The 19,750-nt window shown below is 44.8% G+C and overlaps 1 protein-coding gene across 1 annotated transcript; it reads right to left on the bottom strand.

Moving 5' to 3' along the window:
* Positions 1–3,602: 3,602 nt before the first annotated feature.
* On the bottom strand, positions 3,603–16,496 carry RAB19 (RAB19, member RAS oncogene family). Its single transcript, XM_081038413.1, has 4 exons — positions 16,292–16,496; positions 14,337–14,560; positions 11,828–12,011; positions 3,603–6,155 (listed from the first exon to the last, which is right to left on the bottom strand). Exons 2-4 carry the CDS (start codon positions 14,535–14,537, stop codon positions 5,887–5,889), a joined length of 654 nt encoding a protein of 217 aa, XP_080894539.1. The 5' UTR covers positions 14,538–14,560; positions 16,292–16,496; the 3' UTR covers positions 3,603–5,886.
* Between the last annotated feature and the right edge of the window lie 3,254 nt (positions 16,497–19,750).

Genomic DNA, 19,750 nt, shown 5'->3' with positions numbered 1-19,750 from the left:
CTTCTTACAGCAGTTGGCACAATTGCGCTCTGTTTTCCCCAATCTTGAATGTTATCTTACACCAAAGTTACCCCAATTGTTCATGGTCAAGGACCAGTTGTCTTTTATTTTTTATTTCCAATTCATCATGGGCCAGTACTCTTGAGAAAGACTAGAATGACGACATAAAAAACGTCCTCCTCAGTACAATCCCGAAGTTGTGATTGGATTTGATAGACATAAAGTTGCGTGTTGCGGCAATGCCAGATCCATAGGGCAGTTTCTGAACGCTCTCAGTTTCTGTGCTGCCTTTGCCACAGACCGGAAGAGTGTGCAGACCGTTCCTGGAGCAGCATTGGTTGTCACGACCTGTCTGATTTCTTCTGAAGTGCTGGCTCCTCCTGTTCCCCCTAATTATGGGCATTCCTTAAGGTCCCCGCTGGGCTCTTATCTGTTCTCATTCACCCTTGCTAAAAATTCATCCTACCAACAAACTTGAAGGAATTTCCATATGTAACTAAAGCTAATGACAACATAGCACCTGCCGTAAAGGAAGTTACAGTCTAGTGGAGGAGCGCAAGGGACATACACATGGCGGGCTGTGATAGCGTTGTCACCAAAACAATGACAGTCTGACAGCGTCACCTTTTCCCTCAGGCCTGGTCTTTTATCAGGTCCTAGTCCCAGTTGTAGATATCTCGGATACCCCAACTCCCACTACAACCCTCAGTTTTCTAAAACTGAAAACCATGCTTTCCTCAGATTTGGTCCAACCCCTTGGCTTCATGCATTTCTATCAACAGCGTCATGTAATTCCCTTTCTCAAGATCCTTAGGGATATTTTGTCTATAGGAGCAGGATCACATCCACCAGCCTCTCTTCTGGGTTCTTCAGAGTGACCCACGTGCCCCCATGACATTCTAGCACACACCCTCTTCTTCACCCCTAAGCACTGGGCTTTCTGCCACCTATGCTTTCTACTCACATACAACCCCTTTGTCACGCTATCCAATCCTTTGTTCCAGGGCCCGTGGAGGTCCTGTATCCTCCAAGACGTTTTCCCAGATCACTTCAGCCAGCCCTGGTGCTTTTCTCCCTGTCCTGATACTGTTACTCAGACAGTTATTGTGGCCACTAACCATGCAATATTATTTCACTTTAAATGTGTAAACTTTGTTCCTGCTGAACATTGAATTCTTTTAGGTCAGGAAACTTTCTGATACTTCTTTTTTTAACCCTAAACCCCCCTTAGGACAAATACAGTGATGCTAAAGCCGAGAGCAAGGTAAACAGCCTGCGTTTGATTAGCAGAAACTTGCCAAAAGCAGTGGCGCTTCTTTGGCATTTCCACGTCTGCTTTAAATCTCTGTGGTTTTAGGTTTTAGGTTTAAAGTTTAGGTTTAAGGTTTAAGGTTTTAGGTGCTGAGCGTGGCGAGCTGGTAGGAGTAACAGATCAGTTCTGTCTGTGATGCCCAAGTGTCAGTCTGTGAATTGGCCTGTGAGAATCACTTTGTGCTCTGAAGTGATTGCAAAAAGTACTGGATCCTAGTCCAGACCTACTGAAGCATAGCTCCGGGGCAGGGGCCTGGGAATCTGCATGTTTGGGAAGCGCTGTGGCCCATCCAATGTACAGCCAGGATGCAGAGGCGTCCTCGTTTTTCAGTGGAGAATACTAAAGCCCCCCAAATGGGAAGGACTTGCCAGATTCATACTGTGCAGGGTCAGGACAGGACTTACACGCCGTGAGGCATTACCTAACAGCTACATCCTGTGCACATTATTTTTATTTATGTTAGGATATTGCTGAATGTTAAAATAACCCATGTTTGAATTTGGTAATAGATAGTAAAATGTGGAGAGTCATGTGCAAACCAAACATGTGATCTGATAGAGCGAACGCTTGTATTCTGTGCTTCAGTAACTGGTTTGGTGTTTTTTAAACTGGTATAAATTTTACTTTATTTATTGATTGGTTGATTTTTTAAACTGTTATTTACTTTAAGTGTGTTTCTCCAGGACCCATCAGCTCCAAGTCAAGTAGTTGTTTCAATCTAGTTGTGGAGGGCGCAGCTCACAGGGTCCATGTGGGGATTGAACCTGGCAACCTTGTTGTGAAGAGCACGGGGCTCTAACCAACTGAGCCAACGGGCTGCCCCCCATAAATTTTATTTTTGTAATTGGAACTTTGTTTCTAAATCAGATGAGAAGGTTTCAGGTTGCTATTTGCAAGGAACTTTTAAAAAGGTTAACACATTTTGTGTGGATAATTTATGTTCCCAGTAAATGAAAAAACTAATTGGATATAATCATCCTTCAGTGGTCTATTTTAAATGGTGGTTTTTCAACTTCTAGAGACATCTTGACACACTATAAGAATAAGTAAATGCAACTAGTAATGGTAAGTAAAATGATTCATCAGTAAATGGAATTTTTGTGTCAGGTGAAGAGCGATCTCCGGATGATTCTGTGTTCTGGACTTTCACTTCAGCATTCCAGGTGTTTCCAGTGTTCAGCAATTATTTGGGGATATAAATTAAACACTGTATGGGTGCGAATAAAACGAGAAACTATGATGTCTAAACCACCTTAGCAGCGAGCCGTCTTCTGCTGAATGGTAGACCAGCTACGTAAATCTCGTGAGCATGTGTACTTGTTCACTCAATAATTGATCACAGGCTCTTGAACAGCTTGATATTTCTGAAAATGAGGAATGGAAGCAGGCGCTATTAGTGCCTTTGATGAAACGAATGCCCAGAACCTCTCCTCTGTCACCCGGAGGTTTGCAAACCCCCCGCAGGGCACACTGATGAGAGCTGCTTTGCCGAGCTCTTCCCGTCCTCTCCATCTAACTCACCCCGGTGCTGGAATGGCTCAGCTCCAGGCTGACAGAACAGCCTGGTTTGCCTCGGGTCACCATACAACCTTGACGAGAGTGAACCCAAGTTTCCACATTACCCCTGATCAGAAGGAAGTGGACTCAGGCTGGGCCTGGCGTGTTTCAGGCACAGCTCCCCGATATTCCCCTGCAGTTAGGTAGGACTGGACTCTTGCACCCCACCAACTACCCTGACTCTACCCTTCCCTCTCCACTCGTCCACTCCCCTTGGCCTTCTTTTATGATGTTGACATGTACGTATGAGAGTAGGCCTTGGGATGAGTATATTTCTCTGTGTGTGTGTGGAGGATGAGGAGAGGTTACTATGGTGGAGCCCAGATCTGATGCTGGTGACTATCTGAGAGGGACTGTAGTGTAACTGCTAAGAGTGGGCTCTGGAACCAGGATGTTTGGGTCTGCGTCCTGACTCTGCCACGCACTGGCTGTGTGGCCTGAATCTCTCTGGGTGTCATATCCTTATTTTAGAAATAGGAATCGTAAATAGGACCTACTGTAAAGACGGCTGCCAGGACGCATTGAGTTCATATAAAGAGTGTCTGGTCCAGTGCTGAGCATATAGTAATTGCTTTTTGTGTTTGCTGTTATTAATACTATTGTAGTAATAGTCCTATTACTACTGATAGATCTTTCCAGAAATAGAGTGGGGAAGAGGTCAGGAATAATCTATGAACAATGAAATACTAACTGAATGATTTTCTCACACATGGAAAAGTACCTGACACTAGCAGACATTTAAAATCTTTTTATTTTTCCAAAGTGTCCATTTTGGAACTTAATTTCACATAAGCCACTTATTACCAACTCTACCATTTGGGGGATGAAAGGAAAATGCCAGAATTCAGTTAATACGCAGTTAATACAAGAGCTGTAAAGGCGTCTGCCTGAGCACACTTCACAGCGCCCAGGACCTTGGTGCACAGCCTGGGAGAATCCTGTGCCTCTTTCTCATGCCGTCCTTTGGGGGCGCTAGTCCACTGAAGCTGCTGCACTGGGGAGGCCCTTCACATCCTTTTCGAATGTACTTAAGGGTTTCTGTTGGCCCTATAATCCCACCAGAAGCCCAGGCTGGTCAATCACGGGTTACTAGTGTTCAGGTGACCTTGTTCTCACATGTCTAACCTGTTGGCAGGAATGTTTAATTCCAGATAATCCCCAGAGGGCATAATCCTAGAGGCTGATGAGGTTTGCAGAGTATTGATTGTGCAGATAAATGATGGAAAAGTGGTGTGAGCCATGAATCTCACCTGTCCTCTCTGCTCACTCTCTCCCCTGATTTACTCCATTTTCCTATCCCTACGTAACAACTCTCTCCTTGTTGCCTCCCATGAAAACCGTGCTGGGTATAGACTTCCTGACCAGTGAGTTCCTGCTCCCCGTAACCCTTTCGAATAATAAAATGCTTGTGAAAAAGGCTCATCTGCTTTAATACATTTCTTTTCTCTGGCTTATAACTCGATATCCCTCCTATTTCCTGAATGGTCGCTTGCTCACTTTAACAGTGAATGCATATTGAAATAACATGTCCTTAATTCTCTGTGATCTTGCTCCGGTCCTCACCTAACCTCTGTGTCATCATGGTTCCTAAGTTTCAATGTGGAAAAATTGGAAAAGTGGAAAAATCACCTGGCAAGTGTGGATTAGGGAAAAGATTCTGATTCAGTCAGTCAGTGCTTGGTCTCAGGAATCTGTAACAAGCATCCCCCAGCCCCTTGCAAATGTATGGTTGGTGAACTACACTGTGAGAACTATCAATCTGTTGTATTGTCTAATAAGTGGTGTGTGACATAGGTTATTTCAGAATTTATTTACAATGTAATAACAAAAACAGGTGAAATCGTAATATATTTTATTTAACCTAGGATATCTAAAATAACATTTCAACATACAGTCAATATAAAAATTATCAGGAAGATCCTTTTTTTGGTACTAAGCATTTAGCATGTGGTGTGTGTTTTACACTTAGAGCTCATCTCAAATTCGAATTAACCACATTTCAAGTACTCAACAGCCACAGTCCACCTGTGAGTCTCAGAGGCCTGTGCACGGTGATGCTAAAGGCTAGAAATACCTGGGGACACTCACCTGGGCCAAGGAAAGGCCCCCACAGACACTGCCATGTTTGGAGCCAGTGTTGTGACTAGACCAGCCCTTGTGGTTCTTATTATGACTGCAAGGGACACCTCAGCAACAACCATCCGGGAACTGAAGAAAACAAGGTGTGTTACCCACATGTTCTGGAGGGTCAGTGGCACATTCAGGGCCACACAGCGATGTCACTGTTGGTTTGCTGGTCATCTATAAGCCAATATAATTTCAATTCAGAAATGACTTCTGATCGACCGCCTAATTTGGTGTTTAGAAACAAATTGACTACATCCCAGGAGGGTGGTCAAATTGACCCACACAGCATAAAGTGAAGTCCAATGCTGTCTCCATCACATGGCTCCTGACTCTTTGGCAAGATGGTGTTCATGGTCTTTATGTCCAATGGCTTTGCTCCCCAAACTAAAACCCTGAGGTGTGAATGTCAGGAGCCACATGTCAACAGCATTCTGGTTTATCTCTGCAGGCTTTCCCTCCATCCTCCCAGGCCCGAGCCATTTTCAAATGTTCCCAATGTCCCAAACATCCTCTCCCCTCTCTTGATGCTCCCTTTTCTTTTTCACTACCCTCTTCAAGCGAGAAACAAAATTCAGCAGAAACACAGTTGAAGGGTAGGGGAGCCAGAAAAGTTTGAAAAGATGAAAAAGAGCAAACCATCTCTTCCTACCTACGTGCCTTAAGTCCTTGCAAAATGAAGAAAGACCGTGGCGTCCCCTGTTCTCAGTTACGGCCTCTGGAGTGAATGGAGGCAGATGTGCTGCCCATCCAGGAGAGAAGGATGGAAGACTAGCGGCCAGTCAACGCTTGGGTCTGAAATGCTACTCAGCAGACACTAGATATCCGGCTATCTTTGGTTTCAGAGATGGCCTGTGATGGGAGCAACTAGTGCACATAACTTGTGCACATATTCAGCAAGTACAGTGGGTCTTTTCACTCGGCCTCTGGGCCGTAAGAACTGGACTGGAGTCCAGCGAGAGGTGGTTCTGGGCGCTCTCTCCATACAAGTGGAGGCTGTTGCGGGCGATCAGCTCCCTCGCCATGAGCAGGAAGACTTCATCGATGTTCTTAGACTCTTTGGCAGATGTCTCCAAAACCGCAAGGAGGCCGTACTTCTCGGCCAGCGTACAGGCGTCCTCAAACAGAACGTGTCGCTTTTCCGACAGGTCACATTTGTTCCCTGCGAGCGAGAGGTAAGGAAATATTCCATTGAGTAACTCACCCTGGTTTTTAAAAAATGTACTTTTAGGGGCAAGCCCGGTGGCTCAGGTGATTGGAGTCCGTACTTCTAATGCCAAAGGCTGTTGGTTCGATTCCCACATGGGCCAGTGGGCTCTCAACCACAAGGTTGCTGGTTCGACCCAAGGGATGGTGGGCTGCGCCCCCTGCAACTAACAATGGCAAATGGACCTGGAGCTGAACTGCGCCCTCCACAACTAAGCCTAAAAGGACAACATCTTGACTTAGAAAAAAAACCTGGAAATACACACTGTTCCCCAATAAAGTCCTGCCAATAAACTCCTGTTCCCCTTCCCCAATAAAGTCTTTTTTTAAAAAAGACAAAAGAAAAAAAAAAGAACTTTTAAATGAACATTTTAGTTCAACAACATGCAGACATGCAATGATTTGCAATATAGTACTAGAGGGCAAAGATACTGAAAATGAAAGCACGGATGAATGGCAACAGAACCACTCTCTTAATTCCCTCTTCGGTAAGACCTTTAAGAGCTGCAAGGAATGGGCCCGAGGTGTGCATTGTATTATTGGCTGGGGTAGGTAGAGCCTCTGTGTTCTTGGGAGGGACCGTCATTCTAAATCTATCAAGGTAAAGACTGTGCCAGACGGACTCTCTCAGTGTTTTCCCTTTTTCCTTCAGACCTTGTTCCTCTTTTTGCTCTTTTTCCCCCAACTACGAAGTGTTGGACACTGAGATGGGTGGGGCCTGGTGTAGCCGAGGAGATTGTGATCTGGATTCCTGGGTTGGGGCTGTGGAATGAATAATGAAGGATTTTTTTAAGCTATAATTTACAGATAATTAAATGCACAGACTTTCTGTTCAAGGGGTTTGGACAAATGTATATGCAAGTGATTTGAGATTATCTACTAGCGTAAGACCATTATGAGACTATGCAGTTTTGCTCCCAGTATGTCCCCAACAGAAATATGTGCCCACGTGCCTCAGCAAACATCCCAGCATGTTCAGAGCAGTCATTTTCCCAATTGCTGAAACAACTCAAATGTCCATCTATTGAGAAAGGAGATGTACTATGTAGTGTATTCTTAAAAGAATGTTATACGAATTATGCAAAAGGATGGATTACAGCTGCATGCAACAATGTGGATACAACTCATAAACGTAACGTTGAGGGAAAGAAGCTTAGAGAAAAACATTTGTATGATTCCATCGATATAAAGTTCAGAAACAATAGTGTAACAGAAGTGCAACATTTGGGGTGTAGGTTTAGGTGGTAAAATGATAAAGAAAATGGAGTATTTTATCATTAAGGTCATAATGTGTTTACCTTTGGGGGAGAAGGAGAGGAGATAACTGAGAGGGACAGGAAGGGGGCTTGCTGGGAAGGTGCTGGTAATATCCTTTCCTGACCCAGGTGTTGTTTACACAAGCGTTCCCTTTGTGATAAGTCAGTGTTTGTGTACTTTTCTTTGCACATGTTAATATATCCCAATAAAAAAAATTGGAAAAATACTTCCTCATCATCAGAGTCACCAACCAGCTCATTGAGAAAGCTAGATTTAGATCATATTCTCCCCAAATAAGGTGAAATCCAAGAATCTTCAGGAGACATTACCCCACCTGGTACTGTGATAGGCTGAAAAATGGCCCCAAAGACACCAGGTTGTAATCCCTGAAAACTGTCAATGTTACCTTATTTGGAAAAAAGGTGTTTGCAGATGTGATGAAGTTAAGGATCTTGGTCTGGGAGATAATTCTGGATGAGATGGGTGGCCCCTAAATGTGACCACGTGCAGCCTTATAAGAGGGAGACCTGACTACCACACAGAGGAAGTGACCTAAAGACCAATGCTGACAGTCACTGAAGAGCTGGAGGAGGCAATGAACCGATTGTCCCCACTGGAGCCTCTAGAGGGAGCCTGGCCCTGCTGACACCTTGATTTCAACCCAGTGATCCCCATTGCAGATTTCTGGCCTCCAGAACAGAGAAGAAATTTCTGTTCTGAGGCACTCAGTTTATGGTAATTCGTTACAGCCGCCACAGGAAACTGATTCACGTTTGTACTTTCAAGAAAACTATGTGCATTTTTATAGCTTGTGAGGCTTAAGCCTGGGCATAGCTCTGCTTCCAGAAGAAAGGTGTGAGAGCCCTTGGCGGGGGCAGGGATGTTCCTACTGAGCTGGGAGTCTGGACCCCTCTTCCGCCTCCCTCACTCTGATCTGTGGCTTCAGGGCAGGGTCACACTGACTGTGACCTTTTTGACCTGTGTCCTCTCCTGCCCTGACGCCACACCAGCATTGACTGTCCACTGTCCTGCCTCTCAGTGGGGGGTGACTGCCCACCTCAGGATGAGCCTGGCCACCTGGTGGAGGGAAGGAAACCACATGTGTGCTCCTGCAGTGTGAGCCCTTCTTTGCTAAGTGTTCTGTGTGGGCACCCAGAGATGACGGGTCCTGCCCCAAAGGAAGGGGGTTCTTCATCTTGTAGGGAGGCGAGAGAGACACGCAGACACAGAAAGAGCTATACAAGAATTGACTGATCCCACACAGGCCACGAAATAACACAGCCTAAGAGTCAAGTGTGGTCCAGTTGGTAGAGGCACAGGCGAGCCATCCCTTACCCACATTTCCTGACCCCAAAATCTCTGGAACCCCTGCGTTTCTATGATAATTCATCTCATAGTAAAATCTGCCCTGACTGACCATTAGGAGTTTTTACTCAAGCTGCTTTGTGTGACTGTTCATACATTTCAGTGCATAAACAGTCATACGTTTGACCCTGGGGTGTTGGCCCAGACCCTGGCGAGGGGGTGATGTAACCCAGGATGTACCCTCTCAGATCCGATGAATTCTGAACTGTGAAATCTTTGGCCTTAAGGGCTTTTTCCAGTGAGAGATTGTGGACCTGTAAACATGACAAGAGTTCAAGTGAAAGGTTTGCCTGAGATCCTGAGGGGAAAGACCAGATGCTGAAGCGAGTTATGAGAAGACTTCCAGGATAACCTACAGAAGGAAGTTGCCTCCTAAACCCTTACTCCGACGGAGCGTATGTAAGAAGTTAGGGACAAAGCAGAGGGGATGAGAAGATAAGACAACCACCTCCAGGAGGAGAGCAGGCACCTGCTAATCTTGTTCAGGAAATTGTGCATTATCTTGAGCGCAGTGGGCGACCAAAGAGGATTTTAAACAAGGACTTCCTGCCAGTGGCCGTGGAAGGAGGAACAGTACAGGTCAGTGCGGTTGTCTCTGACATTTGTGTGATGGTGAAGTGGCGGCGGTGAGGGGTGAGGGAAACTTGGAGAGAGAGAGAGAGACACTTGTGTGAAGAAATGTGGTGGCAGAATAGAAAATACAGTGCGGGGATTGTTGAGAGAATTGAATGACGTGGCCCAGGAGAGCACTCAGAACAGTGCCTGGATCCTCCTGGGTGGTTAGTAAATGTCACCTGTCACCAGCCTCTTCCTCGCACCTTGCGAGTGGGCCCCTGCTAGGCAGAAGCAGCTGTTTTGAAGGGTGTTGGAAATCTCAGCCAGCTTCCTCCTTGGTGCTTTGCAGAAGTGGTTGCTGGGGAAAAAATACGGCTCTTTTGGGGGTCAGTGTTTATTAGAACTCTGAACTCTGTCATTAGCAGAAGTGTCCTTTATATCAGAAGTCACATCAATAAAGTTTCTGGTCCCAGAGGGGACCTTTGGGTAAGAAGTGAAAGGAGAGAGGAGGCATCTCATTCTTCCCCCAAGAAGATAAGTTTCTCTCCACGTGGGAAGCTGCCTCTTGGCTTCACTAATCTCTCTCTTCTGGTCCTGCCAGGTGGGACAAGACACAGCCCCTCTGAAGAAATGAGGTGATGAAATTGGAGGGGCATTTGCTTTGGCAGTGGGCTGTGGAATTGGCTTTTGATCTGATGCAGCAGGAAGGGGGAGCCCAGTCTAGGCCCTGGAATGACTTGGCTTTTTAACTTAGGAGAAACAGAGTGAGTTCCAAAACAGCACGTTTTCAAGTCTGTGTGTAAGATGGGGGCTCAACTACCAATCAAACAGCAACGCCTTAGGGGAAAGAAAATGGTTCTAAACTAACAAGTCCTTTCTGGAGTCCTGATAGCAATGGGAAGTGGGCTGGGTGGGCAGCGACTTCTTCTACAACCCATCCTGGCAGGCGTTACATCCTGTGACTGCCACCTCCGTCGGGGCTCTGCTGCTTGGTCCAGGCCAGGGTGGGCACCTTTCCCCAGGCCTGCTGTCCTCAGGTTGGCTTTGTCATGGCGAGAAGGAGCGGGGAATGGGATTTGTGTTCTGAGAAATGTGAGCTAGTGGATACTGAGAGAAGGAGGGTGTTGTGGAAGGGCAGGCAGTGGGGTGATGCTTTGAGAGATTCAGTGAGTGGGGTACAGGGGTGAGAGAGTGTGGCAGGCCCACATGATCCTGCATGTGAGAATCATTCTGAGACAGGAAGTAGGTGCACAACAGAGGGCAAGGAGGCTGGGTCAGAGAGTCCAACCTGAGAAGGGATCCCCACTTCCTGCTCGTCGGTGGGTGGCCACTGTGGTTTCTGCTCTGGCTGGGGCTCAATTGCTGGCTTTTCCCAGGGACACGCTCCTTTACCACGACCCCCCATTATTTGAAAAACATAAAGGAGTTAGTTCCTTGAAAACAAACCTTCCAGAAAAAAAATCTTATGCGTTTTTAAGCACTTACAATGTGTCAGGCACTTCTAAGCAATTTGTATGCATTATCTCATTAAACTTTTACATCCAGCCAAGTATGAATCCCATCTTATAGGTGAGGAAATTAAGGCTCAGAGGGTAACTGGCCACAGAGCTAGGCTGTGCTTCTCAATGGATAAATAATCCATTAGACACGGTATGTTTAGCTCATTCTCGGTCTGCATATTTGCGTATGATTCTCTAGGATCCTGTTAAAATGAAGACTGGGTATTTCCAGGATGGGCCTGAGATCACGCACTTAACAAACTCAAAAGCGGTGCTGATGCCGCCGGTCCTCAGACCACACTTTGAGGAGCAAGGGCCTCAGCCAGCTGCCGAAATTAAGTGGCCACCTGGTAAGCAGTGGTGTACTCAGAAGGGAGGAAAAGGCAGCCCTGCTCACAAAACTAACACTCAGGAGAAGTGACAGAAACGTAAACACCCTACTGAATGTACATTGGACCTCTCACATCTCAGGCTGTGAGCTCACGTTGTGTACTTGCAGTTGCTGTTAGTTTTGGTGTTGGTCCTTAAGATTCGCTTAGGATGTTAACCGGTGTAAGAAGTCATTCAACGTTGTTGTCAGCCACAGTTATCTAAGGGGCTTCCTGGGGACGTGGAGCCATTTGACTGTGAACTTCAACCTACACAGTGCTTCCTGTGTGGTCGACACAGAGTGTGCAGTGAATCAGCTGTGGCATCCCACGCATAGAGGTCTGGGACCCATCTCAGGTCCCCAGAATGAGAAACTCTAGGGTGGGGCCTTGGAATCTGTATTCTTAAGTTCACACCTACACACGCCTAATTGTCAAGTGAACCTGATGGGAATTTCTGGGCCAGATTCTTTTGATGTCCTGTCCACTACTTGTACTTTTTATGGTTTCAGAAACACATGAAAAGCTCACCATCAGCAGAGGCAGCCAGAAATGCAGACTTAAACCCTTTGAAAACGACATACCGATCAGCATAATGACCAAGTTCGCCGCTCCATATTTTTCTATCTCATGAATCCAGTGAGGAACGGACTCGAAGGTGGACTTTCGGGTGAGGTCGTAAGCAATGATGGCCGCGTGGGCACTGCGGTAATAGCTTTGGGTGATGGTCCGGAAGCGCTCCTGGCCGGCCGTGTCCCATACCTGCATCTGGAGAAGAGTTGGAAAGGGGATGGCCTCAGGAATTCCCTTGTCTGATAGGAACTTGGTCACTTACTTTGTCTGAAAAATACAGCTGCCTGGGTCTCACTCACTTCTAGATATGCAGATTCCGTAGGTCTGGGCTTGGACCCACAAATCTGATTTTCCAGTTTCTCCCCAAGGCGAATTGGTTGGGCGTTCAGGTTTGGGGACCACCACCTCTGGGACACATGAGAGAGGGGGAATCCGCTGTCCTGGGGTCTGGTGTGGTTTTGCCTTTTTACCTCAGTCATCCCTTCGTCCAATTTTGGGGTTTAATCTTTTGAGCCTGCCCACTAATAGTAACACTGGCAAAGGTGATGGCATTGGCGGAACTGTTTTGGTTTTAAAAGATGACTCGGTTAGCTGTTCATGTTTAGGAGTGTCCTCATAGTAACACCTTCCAAATTACCATTTCAAGCAATGACACCGATATATACACCCTCCAAAAGTGTCACAGGGTATGTGTTCCTTCATACCCTCACATTATTTCCAAAAATTATTTTTTAAAGTTTGCAAACATGCACAAAACTAGAGAGACTGGAACAATGAACACTTATGTACCCATCTTCCAGATTTAACAAGTATCAAGAATTTGCCCGACCGGCCCGGTGGCTCAGGTGGTTAGAGCTCCACTCTCCTAACTCCAAAGGCTGCCGGTTTGATTCCCACATGGGTCAGTGGGCTCTCAACCACAAGGTTGCCAGTTCAACTCCTTGAATACTGCAAGGGATGGTGGGCTCCACCCCCTGCAACTAAGATTGAACATGGCACCTTGAGCTGAGCTGCCTCCCAGATGGCTCAGTTGGTTGGAGCACAGGCTCTGAACCACAAGGTTGCCGGTTCAACTCCCGCAAGGGATGATGGGCTGCGCCCCCTGCAATTAGCAACGGCAACTGGACCTGGAGCTGAGCTGCGCCCTCCACAACTAAGACTGAAAGGACAACAACTTGACTTGGAAAAAAAACCTGGAAGTGTACACTGTTCCCCAATAAAGTCCTGTTCCCCTTCCCCAATAAAATCTTTAAAAAAAAATTATAAAAAAAGAAAAAGAAAAGAATTTGCCACTGTTGTTTCATCTAGTCCCTTTTGTTGATCTATTTGAGGTACTATTTAAAAGAAATCCCAGACATCATGTCACTTCCTCCCAACTTACATTATTAATACACATCCCTACAAAAATTGACATTTTCTTTCATAACCACAATGCCGTTATCACTGCTAATAAGCTTTTCAAAAATCCTTTAATATCATTTAACACCCAGCCTATATCAAAATTTTCCTGATTGCCTCCAAAGTGTCTTTTTATTTTTGTTTTTATTCAATCAGGATCCCAAACAACATCCATTTATTATGTATTCAACAACACTTTATGATGTTTTCTTTTTTAAGATTTTATTGGGAAAGGGGAACAGGACTTTGTCGGGGAACAGTGTGTACTTCCAGGACTTTTTCCAAGTCAAGTTGTTGTCCTTTCAATCTTAGTTATAGAGGGCGCAGCTCAGCTCCAGGTCCAGTTGCCATTGTTAGTTGCAAGGGGAACAGCCCACCATCCCTTGGAGGAGTCAAGGAATCGAACTGGTAGACTTCGGCGTTAGGAGCACAGAGCTCCAACCGCCTGAGCCACTGGGCCAGCCCCAGTATCTCACTTTTTTATTTCTTTAATTATGAGTGAGGATGAGCACCTTTACATCACTCCATAAATTTATGAGCTAGTTGTTGTAAAATTTGTGGAATAGCAGTTGTGTTCACTCTGTGAATCACTTACTTTTTGTATTGGTTGAGCTTTTTCTTAGATATTTATCAGGGCTCTTTTCACATTAAAGAAGTTAGCCCTTTTTTGAGTCCCATATTTGCAAATCTTTCTTTCGAATTTGTCATTCATCTTTTGACTTTGCGTATAGTATTTTTTTTTTTTATTTGTAAGGAGGGCGCAGCTCACAGTGGCCCGTGCAGGGAACGAACCGGCAACCTTGGTGTTATTCACACCACACTGACCAACTGAGCTAACTGGGCAGCCCTGATATTTTCGACTATGTACAAATTTGACCTTTATATATAGTCATCTATATGAGATAGTTAGATTGAGCAATTCTTTTCTTTATGGCTTCTGGTTTCCTGACTTACTTAAAAGCTCAATTTCCTCATTCCACAATGATAAAAATAAATACACCTATGTTTTTTTCCTGGTACTTTTACTTCATGTTTTGTATTTAACCTTTTATTCCTCAGGTATGTATTTCAGTGTTAGGAACCCTGGCTAAAAGAGGGGACCCGACCCTATGCCCCTCTGACCTTCACTTTCTTGCCGTCAATCTCAAGGGAGCGTACGGTGAAGTCCACCCCAATTGTGTTCTGCTGTGTCTCTGTGTAGACCCCGGATTTGAAACGCTGCACCACACATGTCTTCCCCACGTTGGAGTCCCCGATGAGGATAATCTTGAACAAATAGTCAAAGTTCTCATCTGCTGCCCTGGCTGAGTTGGAGGATTGCATGGTTCTTGCCACCTCGAATGGAGCTAAGAAAGAAAAGGAATTCAGCGTCTCTTTAGTGAGCACGTACCAGGCGCCGGCACTGTTCTGGGCTCTTGGGGTCCAGGGCAGAACAAGGCAGAGGGGGATCATTGCTTTCATAGCACTAACACCTCGTAGGAAAAGGACACTAATTACTGGTCAGGTACAAAGGAGCTGCCCCCACAAGCCCACACCTGCCTTAGGGGGGTTGGCACTTGACGGTGTCCTCAGAAGGAAGAGGTCCTACCGCCATTCTCTGCTGGGCGCAGTATGCAGTCTACGCTGTCAGATGACAGCATTGATGGAGACCCTTGTCATAGAGAACAGGTGCCCCGTGCTCCATTGAGTGTCCAGACAGCAGGAAGATGGCAGAAGAGATGCCCACAGGAGTGTTTTAACTGGCATTCATCAGTTGGAGGACATGCGGCGCTGTCATCCTGTCTCCATTTCACATGGGGAGAAGAGCCCTCAACTACTGACGACTGAACACTCAGGCAACCGGCAACCAGGACCCACAAGATTGGACTGACAAGAAGTCAGTTTGGAAAGAGTGACGTGGCCTTTTTCCTGGTTGGCACCTCATTTTGCTGGACCAGGAAATTGAGATTTTGAGAACCTTCTTAATAAAAACTGGCTAGAATATTTGTGGCATATTTTACCATGGGTTGGAAAATAACGTTTCTAATGACAGTGTTTCTCAAACTAACCAATTATATCAGAATCATTTGGGGAGATAATTAAAAATACATATATATTCCTGAAGCCCATCTCAGATGTGCTAAATATATTTTAAAACATGCACAGACAGACAGACGCACATACACACAGAGTGTCCAGGTAATTCTGATGAGCAGGTTTGGGAAGCATTGGCCAACACAGTCACTCACCTGAAACTTCATTCCGACCTTAGCCTTCCTGCTTAGCTATGCATTGTGCGTCAATATCTTTGATCAGGAGGAACCCACTACGTCCTACAAAAATTCATTTTTCATGCTCAGCTCTAACTTACATGGCTTTGAAATCTACCTCTCCGGGGTTCCTCATGCTATATGCCAGGTGCCAGCAGATTCCTATTCCACATGACAGGCCATCAGATATTTGGAGCAGCAAGCATATACCCTCCAGGCAAATATCCCCAGGTCCTTCAACTGTTCTTCACAGGATGTGGGTTGGGTCTTTTCACCAAGGGTCTCATAAAAACACATGAAACCTAATCCCATCTGATGATGAAACTGGATGTGCGGCAGATTGCTCTTGCCGTGAGACACCCATCTTCATTTCCCCCAGGTTTATTCTTTGGTTTTCTCTAAAGTCATAGAACAGAAGACTATCTCATCATGCAAATTGAAATGCACACAAATATGCAATCTGTATGTAAAAGCCCTGAGGTTTAAGTGGAGGAAGGATTCTGTACCTTTCTTGGACACCTCTGAAATCACCCATGGCTAAAGGACCTAGCAGATGAGAAACACAATTTAACCACCTTGTTTTCTCCGTCTGACTTTTCAAATACAGAAAGCCATTCCACTTCCGGTGTCTTATCACTATAACTTGCTCTGAAATCTTTCTTCCATGTTTCCCCCCCACCACGGAAGCCCTCAGGGTTTTCACACAAGCCCTCCTGAACTGAGCCTACACGCCTTGCAAGGAGAAAGCTCGGTGTACACCCGCAGAGGCCCTCCATCCTCCATCCTGCATCCTGCAGCCCTCGCCTTCCAGCTTCACCTGTCGCTTACCTCTGGCTCTCTGGCCTCTGCAAGCAGGTAATGTTGTCTTTCTCCTTGTTTTCCTTTTCAGCCCTCAGTGCCCCTTCTTCCTGCTGCCTCACTGCGTGGTGGGAACTGTAGTTCTGTCCCCAGGTGTCAGGTTTGGCGGCCTGAGAAAGTGAAAGGAAAGCCAAGCCCTCCCACTGCCCTGGAGCCCGGAGCTACCTTTGAATACAAAGCACAGGTGAAATGCTGGCCAGCACTCCTGGGCACTCAGCTCTCCCTCTGAACATTCGTCACTTTGCAAAGCCAAAAGAAAAGGACTAGCCAGTTAACTCTGCCAATACCTAGAAAGCCATCCTGTTCCTTCTTTCTACTCACTTTCTTTTATGCGGCCTTCGGCCCCGATTTTTTCTGGTGTTCCTTGTTTGGCTTGAGGTGGGGGCGTGGGGGCTAGTGGAGAGGACACCATTTAACGAATACAGATCTGCGTGTTGAGTGATTTAATTGTTTTTGGACTTGAATAACTCTTTTTGATGAGCCACTGAGAGAAGGGAGGGGAACCAAAGAGGCGATTAAGAAACCAAAAGAGCTTTGAATTTCTACAGGAATAAAGAGATGGAAAAAAAGTTTGTTTCTCTTCTTCAAACAATCTACCACAGAACAAAGGTTAATTTCTTGGTCAGAGAAAACAAAGAATTTATTAATCCCTCTGCTGGCAGTAGAAGCACAAAGCTGAGGTGAATTTTCCTTACCTTTTCTCCCCCCTCAGAGTCTGCAAGAGTCACTGCTTCTCATAGCATAGGGACTAGATTTTTCTCCACTATATATTATAGAATGTGCCATGCAGGCAGTTAAGCTATAAGCACAATATGCAAATAAGAAACATCCAGATTGATAAAATATTTAAATTGGTATCGTGTTTTCACACCATGGGCTATTTCAGACCTATTAATGAGTCATGAAATCAGTTTTAGTGTGTTGCAACCTGCATTTTTACAGGAGAGGTTAGGAAAAATTTAGAATGTATCCCATGTAGTAAGGTCAGTATTGTTTTGTGAAATATTGGGTGAGTTGTACACATGCATGTGTATACTGGGGCTGACGTAAACTGTATTTCATATTTCTGGGAGTTGAGGTCTAAAAAGATTGAGAAGCACTGAAAAAGAAGACAATTTATTCACTATCCAGGAACACTTCTTTTTATGATTCCTTCAGATAACCTTTCAAATATAATTTATCTTACTCCAAATTCCATTTACAGATCAATTTTCAGGAACCTCTCTTTTGGGTAAGATAAAGCCGAGGCTGGCAAGTAGAGCAAGAAAACGAAAGACTCTGCCAAATGCCGCTTCTGCAGACTTCTGTTTTCAGAGCCACAGTAATAGGTCTGAGGCTTGGAAATGAAATGTAGGTTAGGACTCACCACAGATGTATGGGCAGGGGGCAGGAAATGAAGCCCGTAGATGTCAATGTCAATGAGCTAGACATGAAATGTTTTCTGTTTTTGGTAATAGTTACTGTTAAAGAAAAAAGTCTGCTGCCTCCGACCCAGCACTTGGAGAACATCTAGAAGTAGGAATCAAATGGTAAAATGTCTAGATTGTAATGGCAGCCAAGGAGAGATTCTGACTCCCCCTACTCCCACCCTCTCCACCAACCTGCCTATAAAGTGCAAAGAGCATAGCTTGGGCTTTGGGGAAGAAGTTGTTCTTCGTGGTGATGACCAGGTTATACACTTATTTTATAAACATGCATATACATACATGTACATATACATATATGTCACTATATATAGTTTGCCATTTTAACCATTTTAAGTGTACAGTTCAGTGGCAGATAATACATTCCCTGTGTCGTGCAACCCTCACCACCATCCATCTCCAGAAATTTTTCATTATCCCCAGCTGAAAATCTGTATCCATTAAACAGTAACTCTCACTTTCCCTTCCAACCAGCCCCTGGTAACCACTGTTCTACTTTCTGTTGCTATGAATTTGATTACTCTGGGTACCTCATATAAATGGAATATATATATATATATATATATGTGTATATATATATACACACACATGTATATATACACATATGTACATCTGTGTATATATGTGTATATATATATCTGTGTATATATTTGTGTATATATATAGTGTGTGTGTATTTATGTGTGTGTGTCTGGCTTATTTCATTTAGGATAATGTTTTCAAGGTTCATCTATGTTGTAGCATCCATCAGAATTTTATTCCTTTTTAAGGCTGCATAACATCCCACAATGTATTTTTTAAATAAAACTGAAACCTTTGTTGCTCACCCTGATGTCATATTTCCACAGTACATGCACCCTTAGATGACTGGAAACAAAACTACTTCTGCATTGTGTAAGTTCTGTCCCTCCCTTTTCTTTCAAAATTTCTTTCTGTGTCCTTTTCAAATATACGTATATCATGATAATGCCTAAATAGGCTGTGACCAGCCTCACAGATTGGCCTGGACTGGCAGCCATCACTGCAATGCAAACATGCAGGTAGATAGTGTCCCTAACTCCCAGTTCCTGTGGAGGGTAGGAGCCTAACATCCCAGGGTGCCTTGCTCCAATCTGCAAAAATATCTCCTGTCCTAAAGATATGAGAAGTTATTTCTCCTCTGGATAAGCTAGCACAGGTCGTTTCCCAATTACTGTGATGGTTAGAAGGAACTGTGTGTGACAAATGCCCTGTCAAGTGATTTCAGGCCTGGTGAACATCTTGAGAACATGCTAGAAATTGGTTGCATGGGCTTGGTTGGCTATGTACAGGGGAGATTCCTCTCTGTCTTTGCAGCAGAATTTTAGCTGGTTTAAAGCTTTGTCAATAATAAAACTTTCTGAGATCCCTTTGGAATTCCTTTCAACTCAACGTTATGTCTCTCTTTGACTATGTAAAGGATTTTGTGTGAACATCTCTCGAGATACTCTATTCTGCACACATTATCATTCCTTTTCTATCTCACACCTTCTTTTAGATCTTAAACTTCGTTAGGGCAGGAATTGTTTTATCAATCTCTGTTTCCAAAAGCACCACGGGGAAAGAGGGAAAAAGTGCTGAGGAAAATGAGGCTCAAACTGCAATCTGCCCTAGGTCACATAGCTAGTGATTGAAAGAGTCAAATTTGAGTGCCAGACCCCCTGACTCAAAGCCCAAGTTCTTTCCACCAGACTATTCCATGCTCCTTACCTTACATTCTTTCTTTTTTTTAAATTTATTGGGGTGACATTTGTTAGTAAAATTACGTAGATGTCAGGTGTACAATTCTGTATTACATCATCTATAAATCCCATTGTGTGTTCACCACCCAGAGTCAGTTCTCCTTCCATCACCATATATTTGATCCCCCTTACCCTCATACCTTACATTCTTTATTATAATACATATTCAGGAAATCAGTAAGACTGAAGAAAAAAAAAACCCCATCGGTTTTCTAATGTACTACCTTTGTGGAGAGGTTTTCTGG

This window comes from Rhinolophus hipposideros (genome assembly GCF_964194185.1).
Source record: "Rhinolophus hipposideros genome assembly, chromosome: 25".
NCBI classification, from domain to species: Eukaryota; Metazoa; Chordata; class Mammalia; order Chiroptera; family Rhinolophidae; genus Rhinolophus; species Rhinolophus hipposideros.
The sequence above is the reverse complement of the archived record's forward strand: the minus strand, read 5'-3'. Positions and strand labels throughout refer to the sequence as shown.